Source organism: Urocitellus parryii, chromosome 7, assembly GCF_045843805.1.
Source record: "Urocitellus parryii isolate mUroPar1 chromosome 7, mUroPar1.hap1, whole genome shotgun sequence".
In the NCBI taxonomy this organism is placed as follows: domain Eukaryota; kingdom Metazoa; phylum Chordata; class Mammalia; order Rodentia; family Sciuridae; genus Urocitellus; species Urocitellus parryii.
In genome coordinates, this window is record NC_135537.1 from 378,185 (window position 1) to 403,638 (window position 25,454).

At 51.5% G+C, this 25,454-nt stretch overlaps 1 protein-coding gene across 2 annotated transcripts in view; it reads left to right on the plus strand.

Moving 5' to 3' along the window:
• Arhgap39 (Rho GTPase activating protein 39) overlaps window positions 1-25,454 on the plus strand; it is a 79,736-nt gene that overhangs the window by 35,628 nt on the left and 18,654 nt on the right. For both annotated transcript variants that reach the window (XM_026409901.2, XM_026409902.2), the window contains exons 2-4: window positions 2,998-3,163; window positions 16,522-16,947; window positions 19,801-19,884. In XM_026409901.2, coding sequence (XP_026265686.1) covers window positions 3,084-3,163; window positions 16,522-16,947; window positions 19,801-19,884 — 590 coding nt within the window. In that variant the 5' untranslated portion in view covers window positions 2,998-3,083. The remainder of the gene's footprint in view (window positions 1-2,997; window positions 3,164-16,521; window positions 16,948-19,800; window positions 19,885-25,454) is intronic.

The window sequence follows — 25,454 nt, forward strand, 5'->3', positions numbered from 1 at the left end:
AGAAAAATATTTTCCAAAATCCACCAGCCTTTCCTGAGTTCATAAATAACTTGACAAACCAGGAACACAAGGGAGCTCTCTGAACCTGGCAAAAGGCATTTCCGAGAAGCTGCACTCACATTCTCAGTGGGGAGGACTGGATGCTTCTCCAGTACTACCAGTGCCCACCCTCACCAGTTTCATTCAGCATCATGCTGGAGGTTCTTGCTAGTGTGATACAACAGGACCAAGGAGAAGCATCTGGGCTTGAAGAAGTGAAACTGTCTTGGTTCTCTGTGGACACGATCATCGATGCAGAAAACTGATTGAAACCACAGAACAGCAACTAGAATAGACTGGTGAGTTTTGCAAGTTATAGATACACCACCAAAGTGCAAAAGTAAATAGCATCTTTCTGTACTAGCAGCAAACAACTGGAAGTTGTTTTTAAATTTTTGGCATAAAAATAGAAAGGCTGGGAATGCAGCTCAGTGGTAGCGAACTTGTCTAATGTGTGTGAGGACTGCATTAGATCCCCAGCACCACAAAAGAAAAGAAGCACAGTTGTGCCAGGACTGGTAGTGGTGCCCATTGTCCCAGCTACTCAGAAGGTTGAGGCAGGAAGATCACGTGAGCCCAGTTCAAAATCAGCCTGAGCAACACAGCAAGAACCCATCTTAAAGAAAGGAAGGGATGAAGGAAGGCAGGCAGTCAGGAAAGAAAGTCTGACTGAGGAGTACATTTACTAGGTATGTGTAGAAACTATGGAACATTGCTGGAAGGAAGCAGACCTTGCTAGCTGGGGAAAGAGGCCCTGCATGGCCTCAGAAGACTGCTTGAATTTCTGTCCGCCCAGCTGAACCCAGCAGGCTCTGATGCAGACTGAGAAGCTATTCCTGAAATTTGGGTGGGAATACAAAGACAAACACCCTCAAGAGCTAAGGGCACATTTTTTTTTATTGTTGGTTGTTCAAAACATTACATAGTTCTTGATATATCATATTTCACACTTTGATTCAAGTGGGTTATAAACTCCCATTTTTACCCCGTGTACAGATTGCAGAATCACATCAGTTACACTTCCATTGATTTACATATTGCCATACTCTAAGGGCACATTTTGAGGACTGACATTGCCTGTAGCATTTTGGGGTCACCAGTGCCCGGTGCCCCAACTGCAGAGTGCTGTCTGGAAAGGATGCCGGGATCCGTGTAGAAGGACAGGCGGAGGTGATCTGGGCCCCCACTGCCAGTGCTGCGGGCCGGGCTTGAAGGAAGAAAGGTGCAGGTGGAAGGGGTGGGTCTGAAGTGCCCTGGGCTCTGGCAAATAATTGGCAGTGTTTCCAATTTTCACTAACACTGCCATTTTACTCTTTTAAAACGTGGAAACCACACAAGTTCTCCTATTTTCTCAAGAAATTAGGAGAATTTGAATTATATGTTTAAAAATAGCATTCCTAAAAGCAAACAAACAAAAAATAAATAAAAATAGCATTCCTAGTCCTCTGAATTTGAATGAATGGTGTGTGGTTATTCTGGTGGTGTAAGAAGGCTGGAGAGGGACTCCGCCATCCATGCCTGAGTGGGCCTAGTGGGCCTAGCCTGGGTCTCTATGCCACAGGATGCTGGGGGCATAAAGGTTCTATCTGCTGGCTCTGCCCTCTCCCAGCCCTCACCAGCCCCAGGTGTGCAGGGAGCAAGGTGATAAACCCCACAGTGATGTCCCTGCTCTGCACTGCCACGGGCTTGTTCCTGTGGGGCACGCCTGTGGGAAAACATGAGGGGCAAATAGCTCTGTGCCCCACATAGCAGCCCTGGCTTGAGCTGGCAATGCCAAAGTCCCTGTCACTGCCTGATTTCTAGCTGGGTTCTGAACTTTGTAAAAGAGAATCAGGTTCAGTTGTGTGTGGCTCTCTTCCCTGGCCTCAGGCCTGGGAGGCTCATGGCAACCATTGGGGGGCCGGGGAACATCAGGCTGTATTCTCTGAGGGCCCTGCTTGTCTGGGCACCTTGGCTGTCAGGCAGAGTGCTGCTGGTAACAGTTACTAGCCCAGGTGCCAAGAGCCCTGCACATACCTCTGCAGCCTCCACAGAGGAGGCAGAGCCAGGGGATAGGTGGGCAGGTGTTTTCAGCTTAGGAGATGCTGCCGCTCCAGGATTGGTGGCTCTTGTGCTTTCAATTAGCATTTTCCTGAGGGCAGAATTGCGCACATTTCCTATAGGCCCCTCTGCCTTTTGTCTTGCTTATTGGTAGGAACTTTTGTGTGTTCTGGATTTGGTCTTTGGTACACTTATCACGGACTTGGGGTATTTTTTTGTAACAGCTGTTCTACTTGATTGCAGGCAGTCCATGGGATTCCTGTGTGAGTCAGGACTGGAAGGTTTTCTTTGTCCTCCAAAAGCTGTATTGTTAGCCTACATGTGGTGTCGAAGCCCATGATCCAGCTGCCCAGGAGGCTGAGACAGGAGGATCCTAGCTCTAGGCCATTCTGGGCCACTTAGCAAGACCCGGACTGAGGAAGTGACTCAGTGTCCTTGGGTTCAATCACTAATATTCCTCATGTCCCCAAAAGCCAGTCATTTCACTTCTAGCATTCAGATTTACAGTGTTTCTATAGTTGGACTTTGTACCTAGGCTGAGTATGGGGTCCAGGCCCATTTTTTTCATGGTGTGCTGCCCGTGCAGAGCCATGCTGTGCCCTGCACGTGTCTGCTGTGCTGTCCACCTGAGTGGCAGTGTCTGTGTTCACAGCTGAGGACGTGAAGGCTTGGACGTCAGGTGCCAGTGGGAGCCTAGTCGACTTCATGGTCCTGTGACCTCGAGTCCTGCAGCCCCTCCAGTGGGCAGCTGGCAGGAGGTCTCCCCATTGCCAAGGAGGGGCTGGGCACAAGGAGGCTTCTAGGGGTTTGGCTGGTCAGGGAGCTCTAGGCCCTGGGAGCCCACTTGGCCTTGAGGGGCCGGATGGTCATGGTGGTACAGTTTTTCCACATCGGTGCTTAGACACTTCTCTCTTGTAGAGCGGCCCCTTCCTCTATGATGCTGGAGAAGGCATCCTGATGACCCTGTGACATCTGTCCACCTCGGTGCTCAAGACCCGAGCGCCATGTCCCAGACCCAGGACTATGAATGTAGAAGCCATCATGTTGACGGGCAGGAGTCCAGGATCCCAGGATCCAGCACCAGGTAAGGAAGCACTGTGTACACCTGAGCATTCCTGGCCTCAGGTGAGTGGGAAGGAAGGGTTCTTGGGGAAGTGGGTGCAGGACTCCAGGGGGGTCATGCTCATTCTCCGGGTCCTGGGCACCTGCACAGCTCCTCACAAGGCTTTGACAGGGCTGACCTGTGCCTGCCTGTGGGAGTCCTGCTTTATCCACCACAGCCTCTCACTGCTGCCTTGCCCACTACAGAGGCCACATGCCCCACATGGGAGCCCCTGTGCTGAGCATGGTTCCCCAGGCCTTTCTGTAGGCATTGGTCCACATAGACGCAATAGCCTTAGTTCATTATTTTCATTTTCCTAATTTTCAGCTGTTTATTAGGAAATAGTGCACGCTTACCGAAAAGTTACAAGAATAAGAACAATCTGGGGAACACTCATGTGCCCTGGCCCCACATCACCTGCTCTTAGTATTAATTGCTCAATCCCTTTTTCTGAGTCATTCTGGAGCAAGTCCATTTCTTAGGCCCCTGGCCCTTGAGTGTGTGTCCCCTAGATAACCTGTCCTTGAGCCAGGACACTTGCCACAATGAGCAGATGTGGTGTTGACACACGCTCTGATTTTCCCTGCTGTCAGCCCCTGTGCCAGCCGATTCTCTGCTGTCCTTGGCAGCACTCCCTGACCCTGTGCAGTGCAGGGTTCCTTGATGGATTTTCTTCTGGCTTCTATGTCTTTAGACTTTTCTAACCTGCATGATTTCTACAGCCTCTCCCTGTCTTTTGTGACCCAAACCCTTTTAAACATGATTGTCATCCATTCTTAAATAGAACATTCAATAATCTATAAGGTATACTCAGCAGGACCTCATTTACCTACTTGGTTTCTGTTTGTAAGAACTGTTGGTGAGGCTGGGGTTGTAGCTCAGTGGTTGAGCACTCACCTAGCACGTGCGAGGCCCTGGGTTCAATCCTCAGCACCATATAAAAGTAAGTAAATAAAATAAAGTCATTGTGTCCAACTATACCTACAAAATGATAAATATTTATTAAAAAAAAAGAAGAAGAGCTACTGTTGGTGTGGTTTCCAACTTTCCCCTCATTCCTATACAAATGAAGTCCCAGCATTTGTGTAAGAGAGGCTGAGGTAGGAGGATCACAAGTTCAAGGCCAGCTTCAGTGACTTAGCAAGACCCTGTCTCAAAATTAAAAAATAAAAAGGGGTGTGGATGTCAGTGGATAAGTGCTTCTGGGTTCAATCCAATCCCAAGTACCAAAAAAAAAAAAAAAAAAAAAATTGTCTCTGTGTTCCCCACACAGTCCTTAGCAACTTCCTGTAAGTCATCGCCTCTCACCATCACAACTCTCCTCCGTTATTGCAGCTTCCCAGGCCAGTGTTGTGTGTTTCCCAGAATTTGTTCAGCTGGGCCTGTGCAGTCACATGCGCTGCTGCAGAAGCAGCCTGTTCCTGTGTAGCATTGCTCCTTTTGGAGATGGATCTTCTGGTGAACTTCTGACAAGGAACACCTGTGAAGTATGGTGCTGCCATGGCCCACATAGGGCCTGTGCACTGCACCTGCCAGTCCACCATGCCTCCCACGGGCAGCTCTCTTGACTGTGGAGGCCGGCAGAGATGTACTGTGTATCACGCTTCACCCTGTGACATACTCTTTTTCTCCTTTTCCTGTGGAGTTTTTATTTGTCTGTGCTCTGTTCTGTATACCAAGGATATGAGCTCTGTTCTGTATACCAAGGATATGAGCCCTTTATAATTCATATTACATATGTTTCCACTAATTTGTCCAAAAAGCCAGAATCTTTTCTGCTTTACTCATGGCATTTTTTTCTTGTGTAGTTCTTATGCAGTCGAACGTGCCAAACTCATCTTCCAGCGTGTCTGGAGTTTTAGTCCCCTCCATCCCGACATTGGGTTATGGTATGTTTGGTGGTGGTGCTGGTAGTTCTGTTGTGGGGGTCCTGGGGTTGAACCCAGGGCCCTGTGGTCCAAGGAGGCATGTACTCCACACTGAGCTGCCGAGACCCCAGAGTTCCATTTTTGCCCTTATGTCTTAGATCCATTTGGGTTTAACCTTGAGTGAGGTGTGGACCTGGCTCTTTGTTTTCCAAACTGCTGCAGCTCTCCCAGCATCATTATTAAAGACTGCCTTTCCTTGACCTGAGACCTCCACATCCTCTGGCCACTTCCTGGGTGTCTTTGAGGAGCTGGGGCTGCTTAAGCTCCTGTTTGACTCTGTTGACCTCTGTCATGTACAGGCTTCACTACCTGATGGAGGCAGTTCCCTATAGCACAGTGGGGTCTGGCACAGTTCCTCAGTGAGCTGGTCTTCCTGTGTAGTGCCCCACATCCCTCATTATGCTGCAGAGTGCCAGGCAGGTCAGCAGTGGCCGATGGGGTTTTGGCTATTTTTTCTTTTTTTGTGTGTTTGTGCTGGGGATGGAACTGAGAGCCTCACACACACTAAGCATGCCTCCTACCACAGAGCCACACCCCATCCCCAAGCGTTATGTATCTCTTTATTGTTGTATTGTAAAAGTTCTTCTTTGTTGTGTTGTTTGTTTATTTTGGCACTGGAGCTCAAACCCAGGAGAGCTCTACTACTGAGCCACATCCCTAGCTCTTTTGATTTTTTTTTTTTTATTTCAGGGCCTCACTAATTTTCTGAGGCTGGTCTTGAACTTGCAGTCCTCCTCAGCCTCCTGAGTTGCTGGGACTACAGGTGTGCACCACCAGGCCTGGCTGCACATGTGATTTCAATGCTTTGGATTTGAGTCCTTGTCACAGATGGTAGCACGTGTGCACTCCTGGTGCATGGCTATATTCATGTGTTGGTGGTGGTGGTCTGTGGTGGAGGCTCATCTCTGTTGAGTTCAGTACATCTGCTGCTTCTCTTGTTTTTGGTGTCGTAGTCTAATCCAATACCAGCCCCAAGGTCATGAAAATGTACCCTCTTCTAAGTTTTATGATTTTAGCTGTTGTGTTGCATCCTTGACCCAGTCTTCACTCTTTTGTGTGTGGCCTAAGGTGGGGTTACCTTCACTTTTCTGCAGGGGTGTCTGCCTGTCCCAGCACTGTTGCTGAGACTCTCCTTTCCCCTGTCAAGGGGCCTTGACACTGCATTGTTGGGAGTCTGGGGAGCAGTGAATGTGCCTGTCTCACCTGGTAAATTTTGCCTGGTATGTATTTGGCATTCACTGAAGTCATTCTGGAAACATTTGCCTAGACAGATCATTGTCTGAAAGTAGACATCTCCAGAACAGGAGCATTGTGAAGGGTCCTTTTGCATCAGCACCCAAGGGATTGCTGGGGAGGACCTGTTTCCTGCTCTCCTGTAGGGCCCAGGGATTGCTGCTTCTCTTACCCTTCCACCTTCCTTACCAAATGATTTTTTTCCCTGTGCAGTTCATCATAAATATTCTCACCAAATAAGTCTTCTCAAACACTGCTCAGATCAGGGCAGCAGGAGACTACCAAACTTCAGCCATTTCCCGCTTACAGGGTCCAGTCCCCACTGGTGGTGAAGCCCCGAAACTCCTTGGGCAGTTCCACAGCTGCCAGTTACACTCTCCTCACCTGCTTAGTTTGGCACAGTTTATCTGTTACCACCTAGTGACAATGCTCTTTCTCTGTGCATTCCCCTTGGTCTGGGGGACTGGCAGCCCCCACTGACCTGATGCTCGACTGGACCAGACTACAGCCCCAGGACAGGATGCGTGTTCTTCAATCCATAGTGCTGATACCTCCCCTTGCCCATGAGGAGAGATGAGCAATCCCAGACCACAACCTGCACATGCCACAGCCACCAGCTGTGTCCCTCCCTATCCTTAAAGTCCAGCTCCAGCCAGAGTTCCTGGGGCCTCCCCAGACTGGGTACCCCTCTGAGTTCTGAAGTCCCTTGCCTTGGATGTCTGTGGGTCCTGCCCGTACCTGTCTGGGCAGTGACTCCCTGGGGCCTAGTGTTCTCTACACTTTTGCCTGCCTCTGTTTTCTCAGGATCCTGGCTGAATGCCATCCCCAGGAGATACCAAGAATGTGCCTTTGAAAAGCCGGCTCTTGCCACTTGTGCACAGGAGTGCACTAAAAAGGGAACAAAACCTGTTCTCTGTCAAGTCATGGTTAGTGCATTATATTCACATTTTAAAGAAAAATAAGAATTGTTATTGCTGCTCTTAAGACTCAGAATGTCAGTAGTGTGCTTTGAAAGCCTCTCTGTATTCCAGATTCTCTGGGGAGTATCCCAACTTTGTTCTGGTAAAATCTACCACTGGCTAGGAGAGAAAGTGAGAGTAGCAGCCTCAAGGAGTGAAGTGGGACCATGTGGGCAGCCCCTGCCAGCATCCCAGGGCCAAGGGACACTGAGCCCAGGCAGTGGCATTGGTTCTTATCACAGTCACCCTTGATCTGTCATTGGTGTGCTCCCCACGTTCTGGCCCCAGACCCTACACAGTGCTGTCAAAAACCTTGCCTCGCCTTCCCCACCCCCTCCTCTGTCACCTTCTTTCCTGGAAATGCTCCACCCATCTATCTGGAAGCTTCCGCCTTGCCCCCTTCAAACTAGCCAGGAGAACCTGGTCACCAAGTCTGGTCGGGCAGCAAGAACCTGGTCCTTGGAGTCTCTGCCGCAGGCACCCCAGCCTCCACCACATCTGTCTTTACATCACTGTCAGTGAATCTGTCTTCTTGGAAGCCCCAGCAGACCTGCTGGGTGTTCTTTGGTCACAATTGTCACTGCCCACCTGGGTCTGTACTGACAGAGACAGGATTCGACTATCTTCTAGGATGCAGCGTCTGCAGGGGAGGCTTGAGACCATGTGCCTCTGGCCACAGCTGCAGCAGGGCTGTGGTCATGGCAGCCCATGGATATCCCTGGAAATGAAGGGACCCCTTCAGTGTACCCTGAGACTCTACACAATGATCACTTCTGCCTCAGTCAGTCCATATGCCTCTGTCCACTTCTGCCTTATGGTCGCTAGTGGACAGAAACTCAAAGACCTACAGAGGCAAATAAAGGCCACTCAAATTACTGTGATGGTCACAGGAGATGGCCAATCCCCATGCACTTTTGGTTGCATTATTTATTTATTTTTGGTACCAGGGATGGGATTCAAAGGCAGTTGGTCACTGAACCACACCCCCAGCCCTATTTTGTATTTTATTAGAGGCAGGGTCTCACTGAGTTGCTTAGTACCTCACTTGGTGGCATCTTTTGCCATTGACCTGTCTTCACAGCCAGGAAGCTCTCTCCCAGCCCACATTGCTCTACGTTCTGCAGTATGGCCAGTGAGAAAGGCCCACAGTTGCCTCCCTGTGCAGCCAGGGGGCTGAAGGGTTACCACTCAGTGTATGGGTCAGGACCTTGGGAGTGGTGGCACTCATGCTGGGTGAATGTGCTGCAAATTCAGTCAGTGGCCAGGTAACCAGAAGCAGGGGCCAGTCTCTAAGGCAAGGGTGACACATGTGTGCCTTGCATATGTGGAGCTTCAGTGTGTCTCGGCTTCTGAGGGTTACTCATGCTCCCCTGCCTGCTGCGCATCTCTCTCAGCCTCCTGAGTCTTTTGGAGGAGCGGGCTTGAGAGCCCTAACCCTCAGGTATCTGGATGCACCTGGGGTCCTTAAATCTCCCTCAGAGGCATCAGCAGGTCTGAGTTCATCTTGGATGTCTCCACCACTGGCCATAGGGGAGGACACAGCTTTAGGACTGCAAAGCCACAGTCCCAGCCCTCACATGAGCGTGTGCATGCCATCCTGGCCCTAAGCTCTGGCTGCTCCCAGGGTCCTCCCTGCCTCTGGTGCACAGGAGCCCTGTGGGCTGTCCTGGCTCCTGAGTGCCACCTGGCCTGGGGCAGTGCAGGTGCTTCAGGTGCCTGTCAGAAGAGGAGGGGTCTTCCTGGGAGGCTCCCACAGCCGTGCTCCTTGTCTCTGTCCCTACAGCAAGGGGACACAGCCCATGTAGCCCCTACCCTAGGTACGAAATGAGGCAGACTGTCCCCGATGTGTAATCTGCAGGATGTAAAATTAACATTTTAAAGTATGGACATTGCTTACTTTTTAAAAATTATTCTTTTATTTGAAGAATGTTAGGTTGAGTGGCATTTGCCAAGGTAGTGCTAGGGGCATTTTTAAATTTTTTCTTTTTAGTTGCAGATGGACACAATACCTTTATTTTGTTTGTTTATTTATTTATTTGTTTGTTTTTAAATATTTAATTTTTAGTTATAGGTGGACACAATATCTTTGTTTTGTTTTTTTTAAATATTTATTTGTTTTAGTTCTCGGCAGGCGAACAGAACATCTTTGTTTGTATGTGGTTGCTGAGGTTCGAACCTGGGCCGCACGCATGCCAGGCGAGCGCGCTACCGCTTGAGCCACATCCCCAGCCCTTGTTTTTTTTTTTTTTTTTTTTTAAATTTTTATGTGGTGTTGAGGATCGAACCCAGTGCCTCACGCGTACTAGGCGAGTGCTCTACCTCTGAGCCACCACCCCAGCCCCGCCAGGGACCTTTTGGCCCCCTGCACCAGCTCTGATGACTGTGACTTTGTGGGTGTGTGGCAGACTCCTAGCTCACACTGGTCTGTCGTCCTCAGCTGAAATCTGCACCTCTGTTCAGTATTCCTTCCTAGTTCTCACCTAAAGTCCCTCCTGTCTTCAGATCCCATCTGGCATGTGTTCACCGTGTCTCCTTGATCTCCGCTGGACTGTGATGGTTCATTAAGCCTTCCTGGGTTTTGTTTTTGTTTTTGTTTTAATACTGGGGATTGAACCCAGGGGCTCTCTACCACTGAGCTACACCCCCAGCCCTTTTTACTTTTTTTCTTTTGACACAGAGTCCCACTAAGTTGCTGAGGCTAGCCTCCAACTTGAGATCCTCTTGCCTCAGCTTCCCAAGTCGCTGGGATTACAGGGGTGGGCCACTGTGCCCAGTTAGACTTTCCCAGTTTTTTAGGACTTTGACAGTTTTGAGGAGGACTAGCCAGGTATTTTGCAGAATGTCCCTCCGTTTGAATTTGTCTGATGTTTTTCTTTGGGAGGATGGCCCCACTGTGTCAAGAGCTCAGTTGTCAACAGGCTTGTCACCGTTGACACCAGTGCTGATGTGCTGATGAGGTGCTGTCCGAGGTCCTCTGAGAGGCTCCTTCCCCTCTCTATCATGCTCCTCAGAGGGAGCCCACAACTCGGGTGGGGACTGTGTGTGGGCTCCCTGAGGGGAGGTCGGGCCTCTGTATGCAAGTTACTGGGACTTCTCTGTGGGGAGTTGCCTGCCTCCATCTGGCCACTGACACTGATCCAACTCTTCCATCCCGTGAACGGTCCTGTGTCCTGGCTCTGATCACTGGGGCTCCCGTGACCTGGGACATACCCCTTCTTTGGGGTCAGGGCCCCTTTGTATTCCCTGCCCCAGGCCTGGAATTTGCCTCTTCTCTGAGGAGCCCTGCCCTGGGTGGGAGAAACCTGGACTCTGGGCTGTGGTCCAGTCTCCTTGCTCAAGCCTCTGCTGCCTGGAACCATCTGTTCCCTTGACTGTGCCCCTCAGAGGCTTGCAGAGTTGAGTGTGCGTCCAAAAGCGCCTGGCAGAGCAGCCTGGTTTTCGTCTCAGTGAGGTGTGAGCATTCCTAGGGGCTAACCTGCTCTTTGCTGAGAGGGGCAGTGGATTCTCCTCAGGGGATACAGCTAGGCTTGGGTGTCGCCACCAACCTGGGTGCCATCCTTGCTGGCTGGTGCATTCACCCTGGATGGGGTTCACCGGTGGGCTTCCAGGCACTTGTGCTCTGCCTCATCTGGCCTTGCAGCCACGCAGGCCTCCTGTGGCTCCTCCACCCCTGTCCACGCAGGCCCTCCTCTTGGCTGCTGGGGGAGGGTCAGGGCTGCCGATGTGGGAAGGTGAGGTTTCTTCTTCTGTCCTGTGGTCAACTTTGTGGACTGGTCCCGCCAGCGGGGACCTGCCACCATCATTGTCAGCTTTGTTTGCTCATGAACCTCACCTCATGCCATGCCCAGTTCCTCAGATGGTGCGTTGTGGGCTGATGTGCTGGGTATGGGCGCCTGGATGGCCCCTGCTTGTCCCAGGTGTTCTGCTGCTGTGAGCATGAGTGCCATGTCTGGGGGTTTCTGCCAGGGTTTCAGCTTAAGGAGCAGGGCCAGCTGTGCCTGTTCACCTTCACCTGGAGCACAGAGCCCCAGGTCTGTGCTGTGGGCATTTGGGCCTCTTTGGTGGGGCCGTCCTTGTGTTTACAGTGCCCTTCTGTATGATTCTGCATTTTCCTGAGTTCTCTCATTCCCTGATGGTGATGAGTGCCTTCTACCTCAGGGGGCCATAATGTGCATGCGGTATTTGGTGCTACATTGCTGTTTGGGGAAGTTGCTAAGTTGCTGGGGTTTTGTTTGTTAAGTTACCCAGGCTGGCCTTAAGCTTGCAATCCTGACCCAGCCTCCTGAGTCACTGGGATTAAATGCATGTGCCATTGCTCCAGTCCGCCTGGCTTTTGGTCATCTCCACCTTCTGCATGCTTGGCTATGATGTTTACTGGATTTCAATCCTTATAAAGGTGAGCAGAGGTGTCAGCCACTGTGGTCTTTCTAGGGGACCCTGTCAGGAATGATGTGTGCCATCCTCGGGGTAGACTCTTTCCCTGGGTTTTATCTGGGCCCCTTCCTGTGGCAGGCTCCGAGTCTTCCTCCAGCCTGCAGGTCAGTGCTGTGCCGGCCTCTGGAGTGAGCTCAGTGCGAGGGAGTTTGTGTCACTGGGGCATCCATGGCATCCATGTCATGAGAGTTTTCTGGCCACTACTCTCTGTTGATGGAGCAATGCTTGTGGCCTAGAAAACCCCTGCCCCTGTGCCCTAGGGTGAGGGTCCCCATAGCCACAAGTCTGTAAGGAAAGCTCTGAGATGACCCTGAGCTTGGTTATTGAGGTGGGGCTGGGCCCACAGCGTGCGCTCTGAGTTTCTAGGGAGAGCTCCATCTCCCAAGTTGTGGCTGAAAGACATGCATGGTGCCCTGCAGGGGGAACAGGCGGTGCAGTCAGCCAAGACCTTGGGGAGGCAGGGGTGGTTCAAGCTGTGGGCAGGGCCAGTGGGAGTTTTCAGCAGTGTGTGAGCCATTATGCAGGCTGGAGAGGTGGGAGGAAGGAAGACCCATTGTGGTCACATTTGGGTGCCAAGTTTGATCTGGGGTCAAGGTTACAACCTCAAGGGCATGGCTGTGCTGTGCCGTGCAGGCTTCAGGAAGAGGGGCACCCACCCACCCTTCTTCCGAACACACTGACTGTGGCCATTTTGCTTTATTTGTGTGATACTTGGATCTTTTTTCCTGAGTAAAATGGGCTGTGTAGGGGCCCAAGAGAATGCAGATTTAAGACTTGGGGTGTGTCCTGGGAGAGGCACAGCCAGCAACGTCCTTGGACTGGTGCCACTTGAAGCCCCAGCCCTCCCTCCACACAGTGCTAAGCTGCAGAGGGAAGAAGAGAAGGTGGGTCCCTTTCCCAGCTATGGGAGGTCTCACATTTGTGTTGCAAGATGAGGGGAAGGTTTCCAGGGAGGGTCACTGGAACAGGTGGGCACAGGACCACACAGAGCAGCACAGCTGCAGTGTGACTTTAGAGGGAGCAGGATCATTCAGACTGGTTGTGTGGAGCCAGGTGCTGGGATACCCAGCCTCACCCTGGGTGCCATGGCATGCTGAGTGCTCCATGGAGTTGTTCACTGGCTGTGGATGCAGAGAAGGAAGGGAGCCAGGGAGCTGTGGTGCTGGGCAGAAGTGGTGAGAGTCTCTCTGTGCTGTGAGGGGGGTGGAGGTGTACAGAGAGGTGCAGATTGAGGGACTAAACCACAGAACCAGGCAAGGCCCAGAGACAGAACCCCGCACAGAGCACCTGCGGCTGGAACAAGCACCAGCAGGTGGGCAGTGCCAGTGGAGTGTGCTGATGGCTGTCAGTGCTCGTGCCCTAGACCTAGCCCACAAACGAGAGGGACCTGGGGATGACCGTGCATTACAGAGAGGTCTGTGCTCCCTGCGCCAGTCAGTGGGCTGAGGGAGGATCCCACACAGGTACCCAAGGTTGTGAATGGAATTCAAGGACCAATTCTAAGATTCATAAAGAGAGAAGGGTTATGAATAGCCAAGGGCTGGGTGTGACGGTGACCCCTGTGATCCCAGAGACTTGGGAGGACAGGGCAGGAGGATACAAATTCAAGGCCATCGTGGGCAATTTAACGAGATCCTTTCTCAAAATGAAAAGGGCTGGGGGATGTAGCTCAGTGATCAAGCACCCTGGGGTTCAAGCAGTACCACAGACATAATTTTTTTAAAAAATGGTTTTCTTTAACTGTAGTTGGACACAATACCTTTATTTATTTATTTATTTCTATGTGGTTCTGAGGATCGAACCCGGCGTCTTGCACGTGCTAGGCGAGCACTATACTGCTGAGCCACAAGCCCAGCCCCACCACAAACATAATTTTAAAAAGTAAAAATAAAATGTTTTCACCAAAAGACCAAAGATGTCATAAAGAGAGTAAAAAGACAAGACATATAATAGATTATTTTAACATATAACTGAAGGCAGGTGTGTTTAAAAATACAATTCCTGCCAGTCAGTAAGAAGGAAAAGTTTAACAGCAAGTCTTCTATGTCTAGCAAATGAGGAATGTAAGCAGCTGGCGAATGTGAGAGGAATGTCTCACTGCATCAGTAATCAGGAGCAAGTGACAACTATATGTGGCAATGCATTGTACCAGTCTCTGTGTGTTTGAAATTTTCTGTTACAAAGTTTGGGAAAAAAATTAGATGAGTAAAAAGGGGAAAATTACATCAGATTCTACTGCTCCTAGATGACCCCCACTTTTTTAAAATATATTTTTTGGGTTTTTTTAAAGATATATAAGAGAGAGAGAGAAAGAATTTTAATATTTATTTTTTAGTTCTCGGCAGACACAACATCTTTGTTGGTATGTGGTGCTGAGGATCAAACCCGGGCCGCACGCATGCCAGGCGAGCGCGCTGCCGCTTGAGCCACATCCCCAGCCCCTTAAGTAGATTTTTTAAAATTGTAGTTGGACACAATACCTTTATTTTATTTATTTTTATGTGGTGTTGAGGATCAAACCCAGAGCCTCACACGTGCTGGGTGAGTGTTCTACTGCTGAGCCCCAGCCCCAGCCCCCTAGATGACCCCTTTTAATCTTTGGCTTTATTTTCCAATGATTTCTATACAAATGTATGTACAGAAGGAGACTCATGGCTTTTGAAAATAAGGCTGTATAGCTTCATTTAATTATGGATTATGACAGTCCTTCCCTGGCAATCAATTTTGCATTCATCTTGAAACACCCCTTCAGGGACACCATGATGGTACCTCCACGCAGGGGTGCGCTGCACAGGCTCATGCAGGTGCAGGTGCTTTGTGGAAGTATGCCTACTGCATCTGTAAAACTTCAAGATTTGATACTGTGAAAGTTTTATTGCATACCATAGTTGAAATATGCACTCTTTTATACAAGATAATGTGTGTGTGTGTGTGTTCTCAATAACAAAAGTAATCTTGTGAACATTGTGAAAAACTTGGAAAACAGAAAAAAAGACAAGATCACCCCACCCCCATCCCCACCCCTGCTGACACAACAAAGTCCCTCTTTTTTTTTTTTTAATATCTTTATTTTAATGTGGTGCTGAGAATCGAACCCAGTGCCTCACGCATGCTAGGCGAGCACGCTACCACTTGAGCCACATCCCCAGCCCTAACAAAGTCCCTCTTGATCAGCACTCAAAGCAGGACCCACCAGAAGCTGCAGAGGGCAAAGGGAACAGCCCTGGGCAGCACTGGGGGACTGCTCAGACGCTACTTTGCATCAGACTCAACCCCTGACTTTGAGCTTCCATGATGACTCCTGCCTGAAACAGGCAGGACATGTCTCCCTGTGAGAAGCTTATCAACCTTAGAGAGAGGTCTGGGTGCCCTCTTGATCAGGTGGCCCAACTGACTATCCCCGAGAGCATCCACTTGCCCTGATATACTGCGGCTGCCAGGCTACCAGGGCCCACTCACAGGGAGGGGAGTGGCCCAAACCCAAGCATCCACACATATTGGCAGAGGCACTCAGATGCCAATAATGAAACAGAGGCCCCTTCAGACTGTCCAGGAGTCAGGGATGAAATACCCTAAGGCCAGGTCTCAGCCCAGTGGGATGAAGGGCTCTGAGATGCTTCTGCAGGGTGGCAATGCCTAGCTTCCTGAGTGGACCCCACTGTTTCTGTAATTACAGAGACTAATCATTCTGTGCCCTCTTCCCCCTCCCATCTGCTTTCTGACTTCAAACATACCTGTTTTCAACCCACTCGGGCTCAGAGCTGGTTGCTTCCCTTTCTGGCTGTGTGAGGTCTTCCTCAGAGCCTCCTGACACCCAGAAGGGTGAGCCCCTGCCCAGAACATTCCCCAGCCACAAGCCCCTCTGCCTGTGATACCCACTCACAGGAACAGGGTCCTGTAATTAAGGAAGGGCTGAGGCACTTGACATCAATATCAGCAAGAAGCAGGGGTCTGCCAGGTACAGTGGCTCATGCCTGTAATCCCTTACTTGGGAGGTGGAAGTAAGAAGATCACAAGTTTGAGGCCAGGCTCAACAATTTAGTGAGACCCTGTCTCAATATAAAATAAAAGGCTTGGGGTAGTAGCTCAGCCATAAAGCATCCCTGGGTGCCTTCCTTAGTATCAAAACAAAACAGATTCAGGGCTGCTGCCTGAGGCTTGGACAGGCAGCAGTGACAGCTGTGCACCTTTCTGCCCCCCCCGTTAGGTTCTTGACTTTGCTTCTTCCCATGTGGCATCAGGGCTTATAGGTGCAGAATCCACCTGCAGCAGCAGTACTCGCCAGGAAGGCAGATGCAAATGCAGACATTTGTCTGTTTTCTGAGCAGCCCTGTCCCTGGACTGGTTCCACAGTCACTGGAAAAAGACCATGGATGTGATGAAGGTCCCCTTACTCTGGGCCACCATAGGGTCAGTGAGTGAGGGATGATGGAGGAACCAGCCAGGCAGAGGCATTCCAAGGCTGTAGAGGGTTATTCTTTCCATGTAGAAACTTGGAAGCAGCTTAAAAATGCCAGATGTCACCCAAGCACACCCTGACTTCAAACATACCTGTTTTCAAATGGTCTTGTCTGATGCTTTAATTTCCATTATTCACAGGTTATCTTTTTAATTAGAAAAAAACATTATAAGGCTGGAGGCTGAGCTCCCCAGTAGAAAGAGCCGACCCCCGCCACCCCACTGTGCAGAAGTGGTGGTGTTCCTCCTCAGCGAAAGGTCACCTGGGACTGGTGGGCTTGGGATGGTAGTGAGAGTGGGGTCCTCACTCTCACCTGTGTCCCCACAGGCTGGAGTGGGTGGAGATCATCGAGCCACGTACCCGGGAGCGCATGTATGCCAACCTGGTTACCGGCGAGTGTGTGTGGGACCCTCCAGCTGGAGTACGCATCAAACGCACCAGCGAGGACCAGTGGTGGGAGCTCTTTGACCCCAACACATCGCGCTTCTACTACTACAGTGCCGCCTCGCAGCGCACTGTGTGGCACCGCCCGCAGAACTGCGACATCATCCCGCTGGCCAAGCTGCAGACGCTGAAGCAGAACACAGAGTCCCCTCGTGCCTCAGCTGATAGCAGTCCCGGCCGTGGCAGCCGAGATGGCAGCACTGGCTCCTCATTGGAGCCCGAGCTTGAAGCCACGGAGAGGGCACAGGAACTGCCCACAAGGGCAGGGAGGCCCGCAGCACTGGGGACCCCAAAGGAGGAGAGTGGCAGGTAAGGAGGGGCAGGGCTGGCTGGCGCTGGGTGGTCCCCCTGGGAGCGGGTGGCGTGGGGCCTGAATGTGGCTGCCTGGCCGCAGCTCCTGCCTCCTGGCTCCCCACTTGTGAACAGTAATGAGGGCTTGGGGTTTCTGGCGGGTGAGGGGATGGCTGTGACCCAGCTGATGCACATTCTGGCTCCTTCCTCCCCATTTTGCTCAGGACCTGCTCTTTGTTGCCACTGCCCTTAGTCACCTGGATTCCTAGATCCAGGAGCTCATTAGAGAAACAGAACCTTCTAGGCCCAGAAAACCTGGGCAGTTTCTCAGTGAGCTGTCAGGAGGGCCCTCCGGTGGGTATTTTCCTGGCTAATAGAGTCATGTCTTTGGTAGTTGACTTCTGTTTGTTGAAGGGTTGCCCTTCCTTGGCATAGCCTAGGGACTGATTCTCCTGAATCCCCCAGGAGGGGGCTGCTGCTGTTACTCTCATTGTACAAGTGAAGAAACAGGTAGCTCAGGTGCAGGACCTTACTTGCATTGTCAGGCAGATTGATCTGCAGTGGGAGCCTGTGGTCAGGGTTCCCCAGCTACAGGGGCCACCAGGTGTGTGTCTGCTTGGTCACAGACATTTTTGTTTTATGCCTCATTGTGAGCAGTTTCTTCTGTTGTGCATCCAGCCACTGGCCTTTTCTTCTTCAGGGCTGACCCTCCGTCAATCCCTTTCAGGTGTGATGTTCATATATAGAGTTTGGATTTGGTTTTGCTTGTTCCATGCCTCTGCACGATGTGCTGGGTCTGCTTCTCACTCTGAACATAGGGAGCACATGGAAACAGCTCTTGCTACCCTTCACTGCGGACTCCACTGTCCTTGTCATTTCTGGCTCAGCTTATCCCTGGTTGGTTGTTGTGAGCAGGAACAGGGTCCCTGAGGGTAAACACAGCAGATGAGAGGGTGAGCAGCTCCAGCAGGGCATATGGCATCCTAAGGGAACAGCAGGGTGATGAGACTGCTGTTCTTCATAGACAGAGGTGCTGCCAGATTTGGACCTGGACTGCACATACATGATTTTAATTGAGCATATTTGTCACTTGGCATTTATCAAATCCTGTCAGGTTGTTCTCCTGGTGTGTGTCTTTTATCAGGCAGTGCCTTGCAGGTTGGTCACACCTGACTGAAGGTTAGGCAGAAGCTCCTCAACTGCAGTTAAGTAGGTCTTGAAACAGAAGTTTCCTTTATGCTTGCACCTGCATCAGAGTCTGAAAGATTCTGCTAGAACTATAGCTTCAGCTTGGAAAATACCTGCTACAAATATGTGTGGGAATGGGATCCTGCCTCTGGTAATGTTCACAGGGTGGTATGTGGATAAAGCAGCTCAGCGTTGCTTGACTGAGATATTCGTTGTCTTTGCAGTGACTGCTGTAGTGTGTTTCACAAGCTGTCACCATTTGCCTTGTGATTTTAGGTTGAATTCATTAAGAAACGTTACCAAGTCTGCAACAAAAACTAATCTCCAAAGCCACTCACAGTGTTTAATAGTGATCAAAAGAAGTTTTTCACATTCAGAAAATTTGACTCAACCCTGAGTTTTTTTTTTTGTTTTAATCGTAATAAAATATATGGCTCCCTGGCTGCCGAGTTGCTGTGTGACAGGATGTTCAGCTGCTGTCTTTGACCAAAATATCCATGGTACTTATGATGGCCAAATCCAGGAGAGTGGCTTATGATGGATTCAAGTGTTTTCTGCAAAGTACCTATGAATGAACAGCAAGTAACCCTAGGCTTATGTTATCACAAGCTTTGTAAATGGCCAGCCAAGCCTTTGCCTGGGCCACATATACTCCCAGCACAATAATTTGTGACTCCACTTAGCAGACTCCACTTAGTCTCCACTTGTGCCAAATTAATGTTTTCTCAGGTGATTTTAAGACAGGACCTCCTGAAGTTGCCCAGGCTGGCCTCAAACTGTGATCAGTCCTCCTGCCTCAACCTCCCATTGTCACTGGGACACCACCACACCTGACATCCCCAGCCCTTTTTATCTTTTTATATTTATTTATTTATTTTGGTGCCAGGGATCGAACTCTAGGGCACTCGACCACTGAGCCACATCCCCAGCCCTATTTTATATTTTATTTAGAGACAGGGTCTCACTGAGTTGCTTAGCGCCTCACTTTTGCTGAGGCTGGCTTTGAATTTGTGATCCTCCTGCCTCAGCCTCCCAAGCTGCTGGGATTACAGGCAGACGCCACCACACCTGGCCCTTTTTATTTTTTATTGAGACAGTGTTTTGCTAACTTGCCCAGGCTGGCCTTGAACTTGTCATCCTGCTGCCTGTGCTGCCTGAGTGGTTGGTATTATAGGTGGTACCAAGGGTTATTTGATTATTTAATCATTAATATATATTAGTTTGATCACATGCCTTATGAATATCTGTCAAGATAAATGCTCACTCTGTCACCTGCTTCTTAGATCTCTATTGAGTGTGCAAAGCCTGGCACTCAGGCACACACAGCCCCATGAGGATCTTTCTAGCTACGCTTCTTCCTCAGGCCATCCTGTCAGTGCTGGTTGAAGCTGTGACTCTCACTGACCCATCTCTGGATCCTGAGAGCAGCAGCTCCCATCCCAGTGGTTCAGGTTCCTGAAACACTGGACAAGGCTGGTTTCCTGTCCTGGCATGTGGCCTTTGGATGGGTCACCATGGGCTGACTCTGTGGGAGGAGGCGGGTGCAGGGCAGAAGAAATACCCAACAGCATTATGAGCAGAAGCCAGGCCATGTCCTCCCTGGTCAGCGGAAGGGCAACCCCCACGTTCTTACCTACATCGCTGCACTTGGGTTCACATCTTTTCCATTCTCCTGTGTTTCAGTTCGTCACCACCAGGCGTAATCCTCGAAAAGGACTATGAGGTTTACCGGGATTATAGCACGGATGGCCAGCTGCTTCACTACAGGTAGACCCTTCTACCTCCCCATGTCCATCCACTATTCCGAGATGGACTCTTGGGTGGGCTGGCATGGGGCACCTGGAACAGAGTCTGACTCAGCAGAAAGCAGGGGCAGTGCCCGCCCTGTGGTGGCTTTGGAGGCTGCCAAAATGGCTTGGTAGCCCCGTCTGGGAAGAATCTTGTCGCTGCCTAGAACAGATAGCTGTGGGTCCTGGGTGCGGCCTTTGTCCCCCATTGGAAAAGTAAAGTATGAAGGTCCCTGGCATGTGGTTGACGCCTGGGCAACACTGGCTACCTGTGTCGGAAGATCCTGTTGGTCCTGGCAAGGGAGTGGGCCTCGGCTCACTGTGCGGAGCTGGAGGACCCTGAGGGCCAGCCCTCAGCCCACTGGTCTTCCATTGCCTCGTGACTGGTTGGTTGTAGGGTCTCAGGGCCAGGGTCAGTGCTGTCCCTGGAGTGACCTGGCAGTGGTGCTGCAGAGGATTGAAGGCCTGAGAGCCTAGGCTCCTCCTCACACAGTGGTCTCTCTCTCAGATTCGTATTTGTGGAACATCAAGAAGGGCCTCGAGCTGCCCTGCCCACCCTGTGACCCATGACTATGGCATGCTCTGTGCTCCTCAGGCTTCATTCCCTGTCATAAGATGAGTCTAGCCCTGGCCTCCTGGTCACTGTGACCCAGCACATTCCTGGTGGCTGCTCTTCCTCACTGTGGTGAGATTGATTTTGGCTTCCCCACGACCCCTGCAGCACTTTCCTGGACTGTATGCATGCTCTGTATGGCCATGTGCCCACCTGGCCTTTGGCTGAGCATTGTCACAACCCTGCTATCCCTGGGGAGCCACTGTCCCTTAAAAGAGCCTGGCTCAGTGGCAGCATCCCCATTGTCATAGTAGGCACCTGCAGAGCCTTCAGTGAGGTCGGTCCCAAATAGGACAAAGAAGACCCTCTGGGCCTTTCAGGTATCACAGAGATGGGCAGCTGTTCCAATGTTCTCCCACTTGACAAACCTCTCTGGCAGCTGAGCCGCCCTCAGCCCTATGGGGCCTTCTCTAGCCACATGAGCTGATGAGTCTGGTCTTTGCAGAGGCTTGAAGTCTCTGGGGCCCCTTGCCCCTAGCCCCTCAGCCCTCTGGTGGCCACTGTTCCCTGTGCCTGTTGCTCGTCTTGGCAGCCCCCAGCCTCTCACCCTGCTAATGATGTTGCCTATCAGAGACTCCACTCAGACCCCTGGTGTGGTCCACCTGCTGGCTGGACCATCCAGCACAGGACATTGGAGAAGTAGACCATCCCCAGTGTTGACCTCTGGGTGAGGTACATCTGAGACCCACTGGGCTTAGCTGCACAGAGGCAACCCAGCATGTCTGCATAGGTGGGGCCTGCTCCTGAAACCCTGAGAGTGCTCTGGCCCTCGACCAGTGTGGTGCTGCAGTCTGGTGTCATCTGTGACCTGCTGGAGGCAGTTCAATGCCTGGCAGCTGAGCCATCTCCTCCTGCCCCTTCTACCACTACTGAGACCTTGGGACAGAGACCTGGTGATATCTGGAAGAAGAAGCAGGTCCACAGGAGGGCTGCCAACGTGTGTGCAAGCAGATGTTGTATTCTATCAGGGAGGTGGAGGGAGGAGGTCAGACCCCCTGCTGAGACGTCCAGGATCCTTTCTGCTGAGAATCTGTATTCTGTGTATCACCTGAGCATCACCTGAGCAGACCTGGACTGACACAGATCACAGCCTGCTCAAAAGGGAGATACACATGCCCATGCTGACCCCCCAGTTCACTTGTGCCACATAGCATGGGCAGAGCGAGGCTCCTTGGAGGTGACAGCATCTCCCAGGTGGAGTGTGCCATGAGGAGACCCACCCACTCACCCACCTGCCCAGCACCCCCCAGGAGGAGGCCTCAATGCAGACACGCTGGAGACCGGGTGAGCTGCCTGGCTATGCAGTCAGTCCTGTGGCCACAGCTTGGTGCTGGCACCACCCACCCCAGAGCTGGCACTTCTCTCCCAAGCTGTCCTCGGTGGTGCAGATGGTGTGATGGAAAGTGGGATGGAAGGAATCAGTCATATGGAACACATTATTGAGAGGAAGCCAGGGCAATCCAAGCTGAGAGAGGTGAAGCTATGCTGCTGCTGAGCTTGGCGGGAGCATTCTGGTTTTCCTGCTGCCTAGGACTGCCTCGGACAGCCTCGGACAGCAGGCCTAACCCCAGCACTGAGGCTCAAGGAGAGCCACATCCTGGCTGCCTGAGTCTCTGTGGGGCCAGGTGTTCGTCTTTGGGATCCCCATGCTGGGGCCAGCTGTGGATTTCTTGGGGAGAACGAAAGTTCCAGAGACAGAGCCCTATCAGAGCCAACTCAGGCCTGGGGTGGGGACAGTTTGGAGAGAAAGGAATAGTAGATCTGAGAAAGATCTAGAAGGTAAAGGAATGTGGGGATCACGTGAGGGAATGAAGATGTGTCCCATGAGAGCCCCCAGGTGGGATGTGGGGGTGGGCATACTTGGAGCTCAGCCTCCAGAGAGACCTTAGAGCAGCCTGCAGTTGCCTTTGAAGTGATGCACTTACCAGAGAGAGTAGGAAGATCAGAAATAGCACCAGCAACTGAGGAGGCTGAGGCAGGAGGATCCCAAGTTCAAGGCCTGTCTAAAAAATTTAGCGAGACCCTGTCTCAAAAAAATAAATAAATAAATAAAAAGGGCTGGGATGTGGCTCAGTGGTATGCCCTTGCCTTGCATGTGGAGGGCCCTGGGTTCAGTCCCCAGTACAGGGGTGGGGGGACAGGGTCAGCTGGCAGGACTGAGGAGGAGGCACCCCTGAAGCACTAGCGACTCTGTGCAGAGGGGAGGCAGGAAGGGAACTGTCCAGGAGCAGGCTGTGTCTCCTCAGAGGTTGTTCAGAGAGCAGGGCCCTCAGCAGGTCAAGGGCCGGGCAGCCCCCAGTTGTGAGTGAAACCCCTGGCCACCAGCCCAGGCAAGAGGAGCCAGAAGTGGTGGGAGCTGCGGAATGGATGGCCAGATGGTCACTTTCAGGGGTTGTTTCTTCTTAGGTCATACAAGCACAACTCTGTTTGGCAAGGGGCCCTGTCCGTGAGATGTGCCGTCAGTCTGGGGACTCAGGGCTGCAGTTGCTGGCCTCGCCCTCGTCCTTCCAGGCCTCTTGCCTCAGCATGGTAGAGAGAAACATTCCATCTTTGGTTCTAGTTCTGGGGTTTGGTTTTGTGCAGGACTCTCAAATCTTCCTTTGAAATAGCCCTTGGGGAAAAGACCCTGCAGGGCCCTGAATAGAATGAGTCCTTTGACCCTGGCTAGCCTCTCTTTTGGCATTTCCAGAGGCAGTGGCTCTGCCAGGGTTTCCTGCTCCCTCACTGTTGAAACCAACTCATGTGAGGCAGAGATAGGGGTCTTTCTGCCCCTGTCTGCTCTCTGGTGCCTTCACCTGTCAGAGCTGTCATTGGAACCAGGGAGCTGAGGAGAAGGATGTGCCAGAGATGGGGATAGTCTGGGTTTAGGAGGAGGGAATGTGGGGGAAGGCAGACACACCCAAGAGGAAGCCTGACAGGACTGCAGGCAACAGAGCCATCAGAGCCAGTGGCTCCTGGGACAGAGGCAGAATCACAGTTGTCAGGGCCTGCAAACTACCAGTGAGGCTAGGACTGTGGAGAGCAAAGTGGTGGAGTGGGGTGCAGGATATGGGGCTGCAGAGGGGCCCAGCCCTTGTGCCGAGCTTGGAGCTGCGTGTTCAGCAGATGGGGAACCAGGAAGTGGCAGGGTGAGAGAGCCCTCAGATCAGAAGGTATGCTGGACACCCATGGGGTGGCCTTCACTTGGCTGCTGCTTCATCTTAGGTGCACTTCCAAGAAAGGCTTCACCCTCTGAGCCGTGGTACCTGTGACCAGGCTCCCCCACAGGCTTTGGCCTCCTCTGAGAACCAAAGGAGACTTTGTGCAGGTGCCCAGGACACACACAGCCTTGGGGGACCACCTGCGGCCACCTGCCTAATTCTCTCCCACCTCTGCCCTGCCTGGACAGAACCAACTGCAGTGGCTGAAATAGAGGGCATTCCTGACCAGCAGGCGTTTCTGCCTCTCCTAACACTTGCTTCTGCCTCAGCAACCAGGAGCAGAAACTCCAGGAATGGGAGCCTCCTCACCCAGGCCATAAGGAGCATGGCCTGCAGCATGGCTCTTCTGAGTGGTCTCACACCTGTCGCTCTGGAGTAGTCCCAGCCCCACATCACCACGCATCAAGGCCTTGTCCAGATTTGCCTCATATCAGAGGGACAGAACCTAGAGATCAGACTCACAGCTGGGTCACAGAGATGCTCTGGGCTTTTCTTTGCAGACCTCAGACCCACGTTCGCCCACTGACAGCTGGAGAAGCTAACAAAATACACAGAACCACTCTGAAGCCCTCAGAGATGTACTAAGCGGCAAGGTCTGGAGACTGCTCCTTCTCAAGCAGAAGAGTGGGGATGTTAGCCCAGGTCCTCATCAGGCTTTCCGGCATGTGGGCACCAGTGTCAACTGGCTGAATGTTCATTTGTTCCATCATTTATACTAAGTTTTGGGGCTCCTTTCGGTCCCTGTCAGCTGTTACCAAGTTTCTTAGTGACATCTTACATTTTAGAGTCAGGACATATGGTTTGGTGATTTTCCACCCTGATCTTATACCTCTGACTCTTATCAGGGCGAAGGCAAATGACATGTGACTTCACCCTGACTCTTATCAGGGTTGTGGAAAGTGACTTGTCTTTATCAGGCTCTGCCTAATTGACATATTGGAGGGCTCTGTAGGCTGTGCCTGGCGGGATTGCAGGTTTATTTTAAAATGGAGTTGCTTAGGCTAAGGCCATACTTACAGTTAGGCTAAGGCCACCCTTACACCACCGCCCCCTCACCCAAATTCCTTTGTTGAATAGCATGAGGAGATGGGGCCTATGGGGGTAAATGAAGGAATTCATACTTGTGACAGAGGAGGGCACTGTCCTTAGGAGGCCCCAGTGGGTCACTGTGGCACCTGCCTATTATCCCAGTACTCAGGAGGCTGAGGCAGGAGGATCAAAAGTCCAAGGCCCGCCTAGGCAATTTATTGAGACTATCCCAAAATAAAAAATGAAAAAGGTCTCGCACACATCCCGCATGAGTGAGGGAAAGGGTTCCCCTCCAGAGGGATGGGCTGGCTGAGAAATAAAAGCTAAGAAAACAATACTATGAAATAAACACAGGACACAGAAATATAGTTTCAGAGTGGGGGCAGCAACAGGCCAAGCTGAACAGAGGGTTACGGCTTCTAGCAAAGATGGAGCCTGCATTTGCTTTATTTATAGCAGTACAGATCAAAGGGGATTGGGAGGCACAAGGGTTCAGTGTGGGAGGAGTCTTGTCTGGTGCTTGCTTCTTCACGAAAAACAAGACGTGGTGCGGGCAGGCAGGCTGTGGCTCTTAACCACAGTCATGACCGTCTCCTGGGTTGTGTGCGACCTTTTGGCAGAGCTGGGTGGGAGTTCACATATATCAGGCCACCTCACCAGCAGGAGCGCCAGTGCAAGTTCCCAGACACCAGACCTTCCCACTCAGTA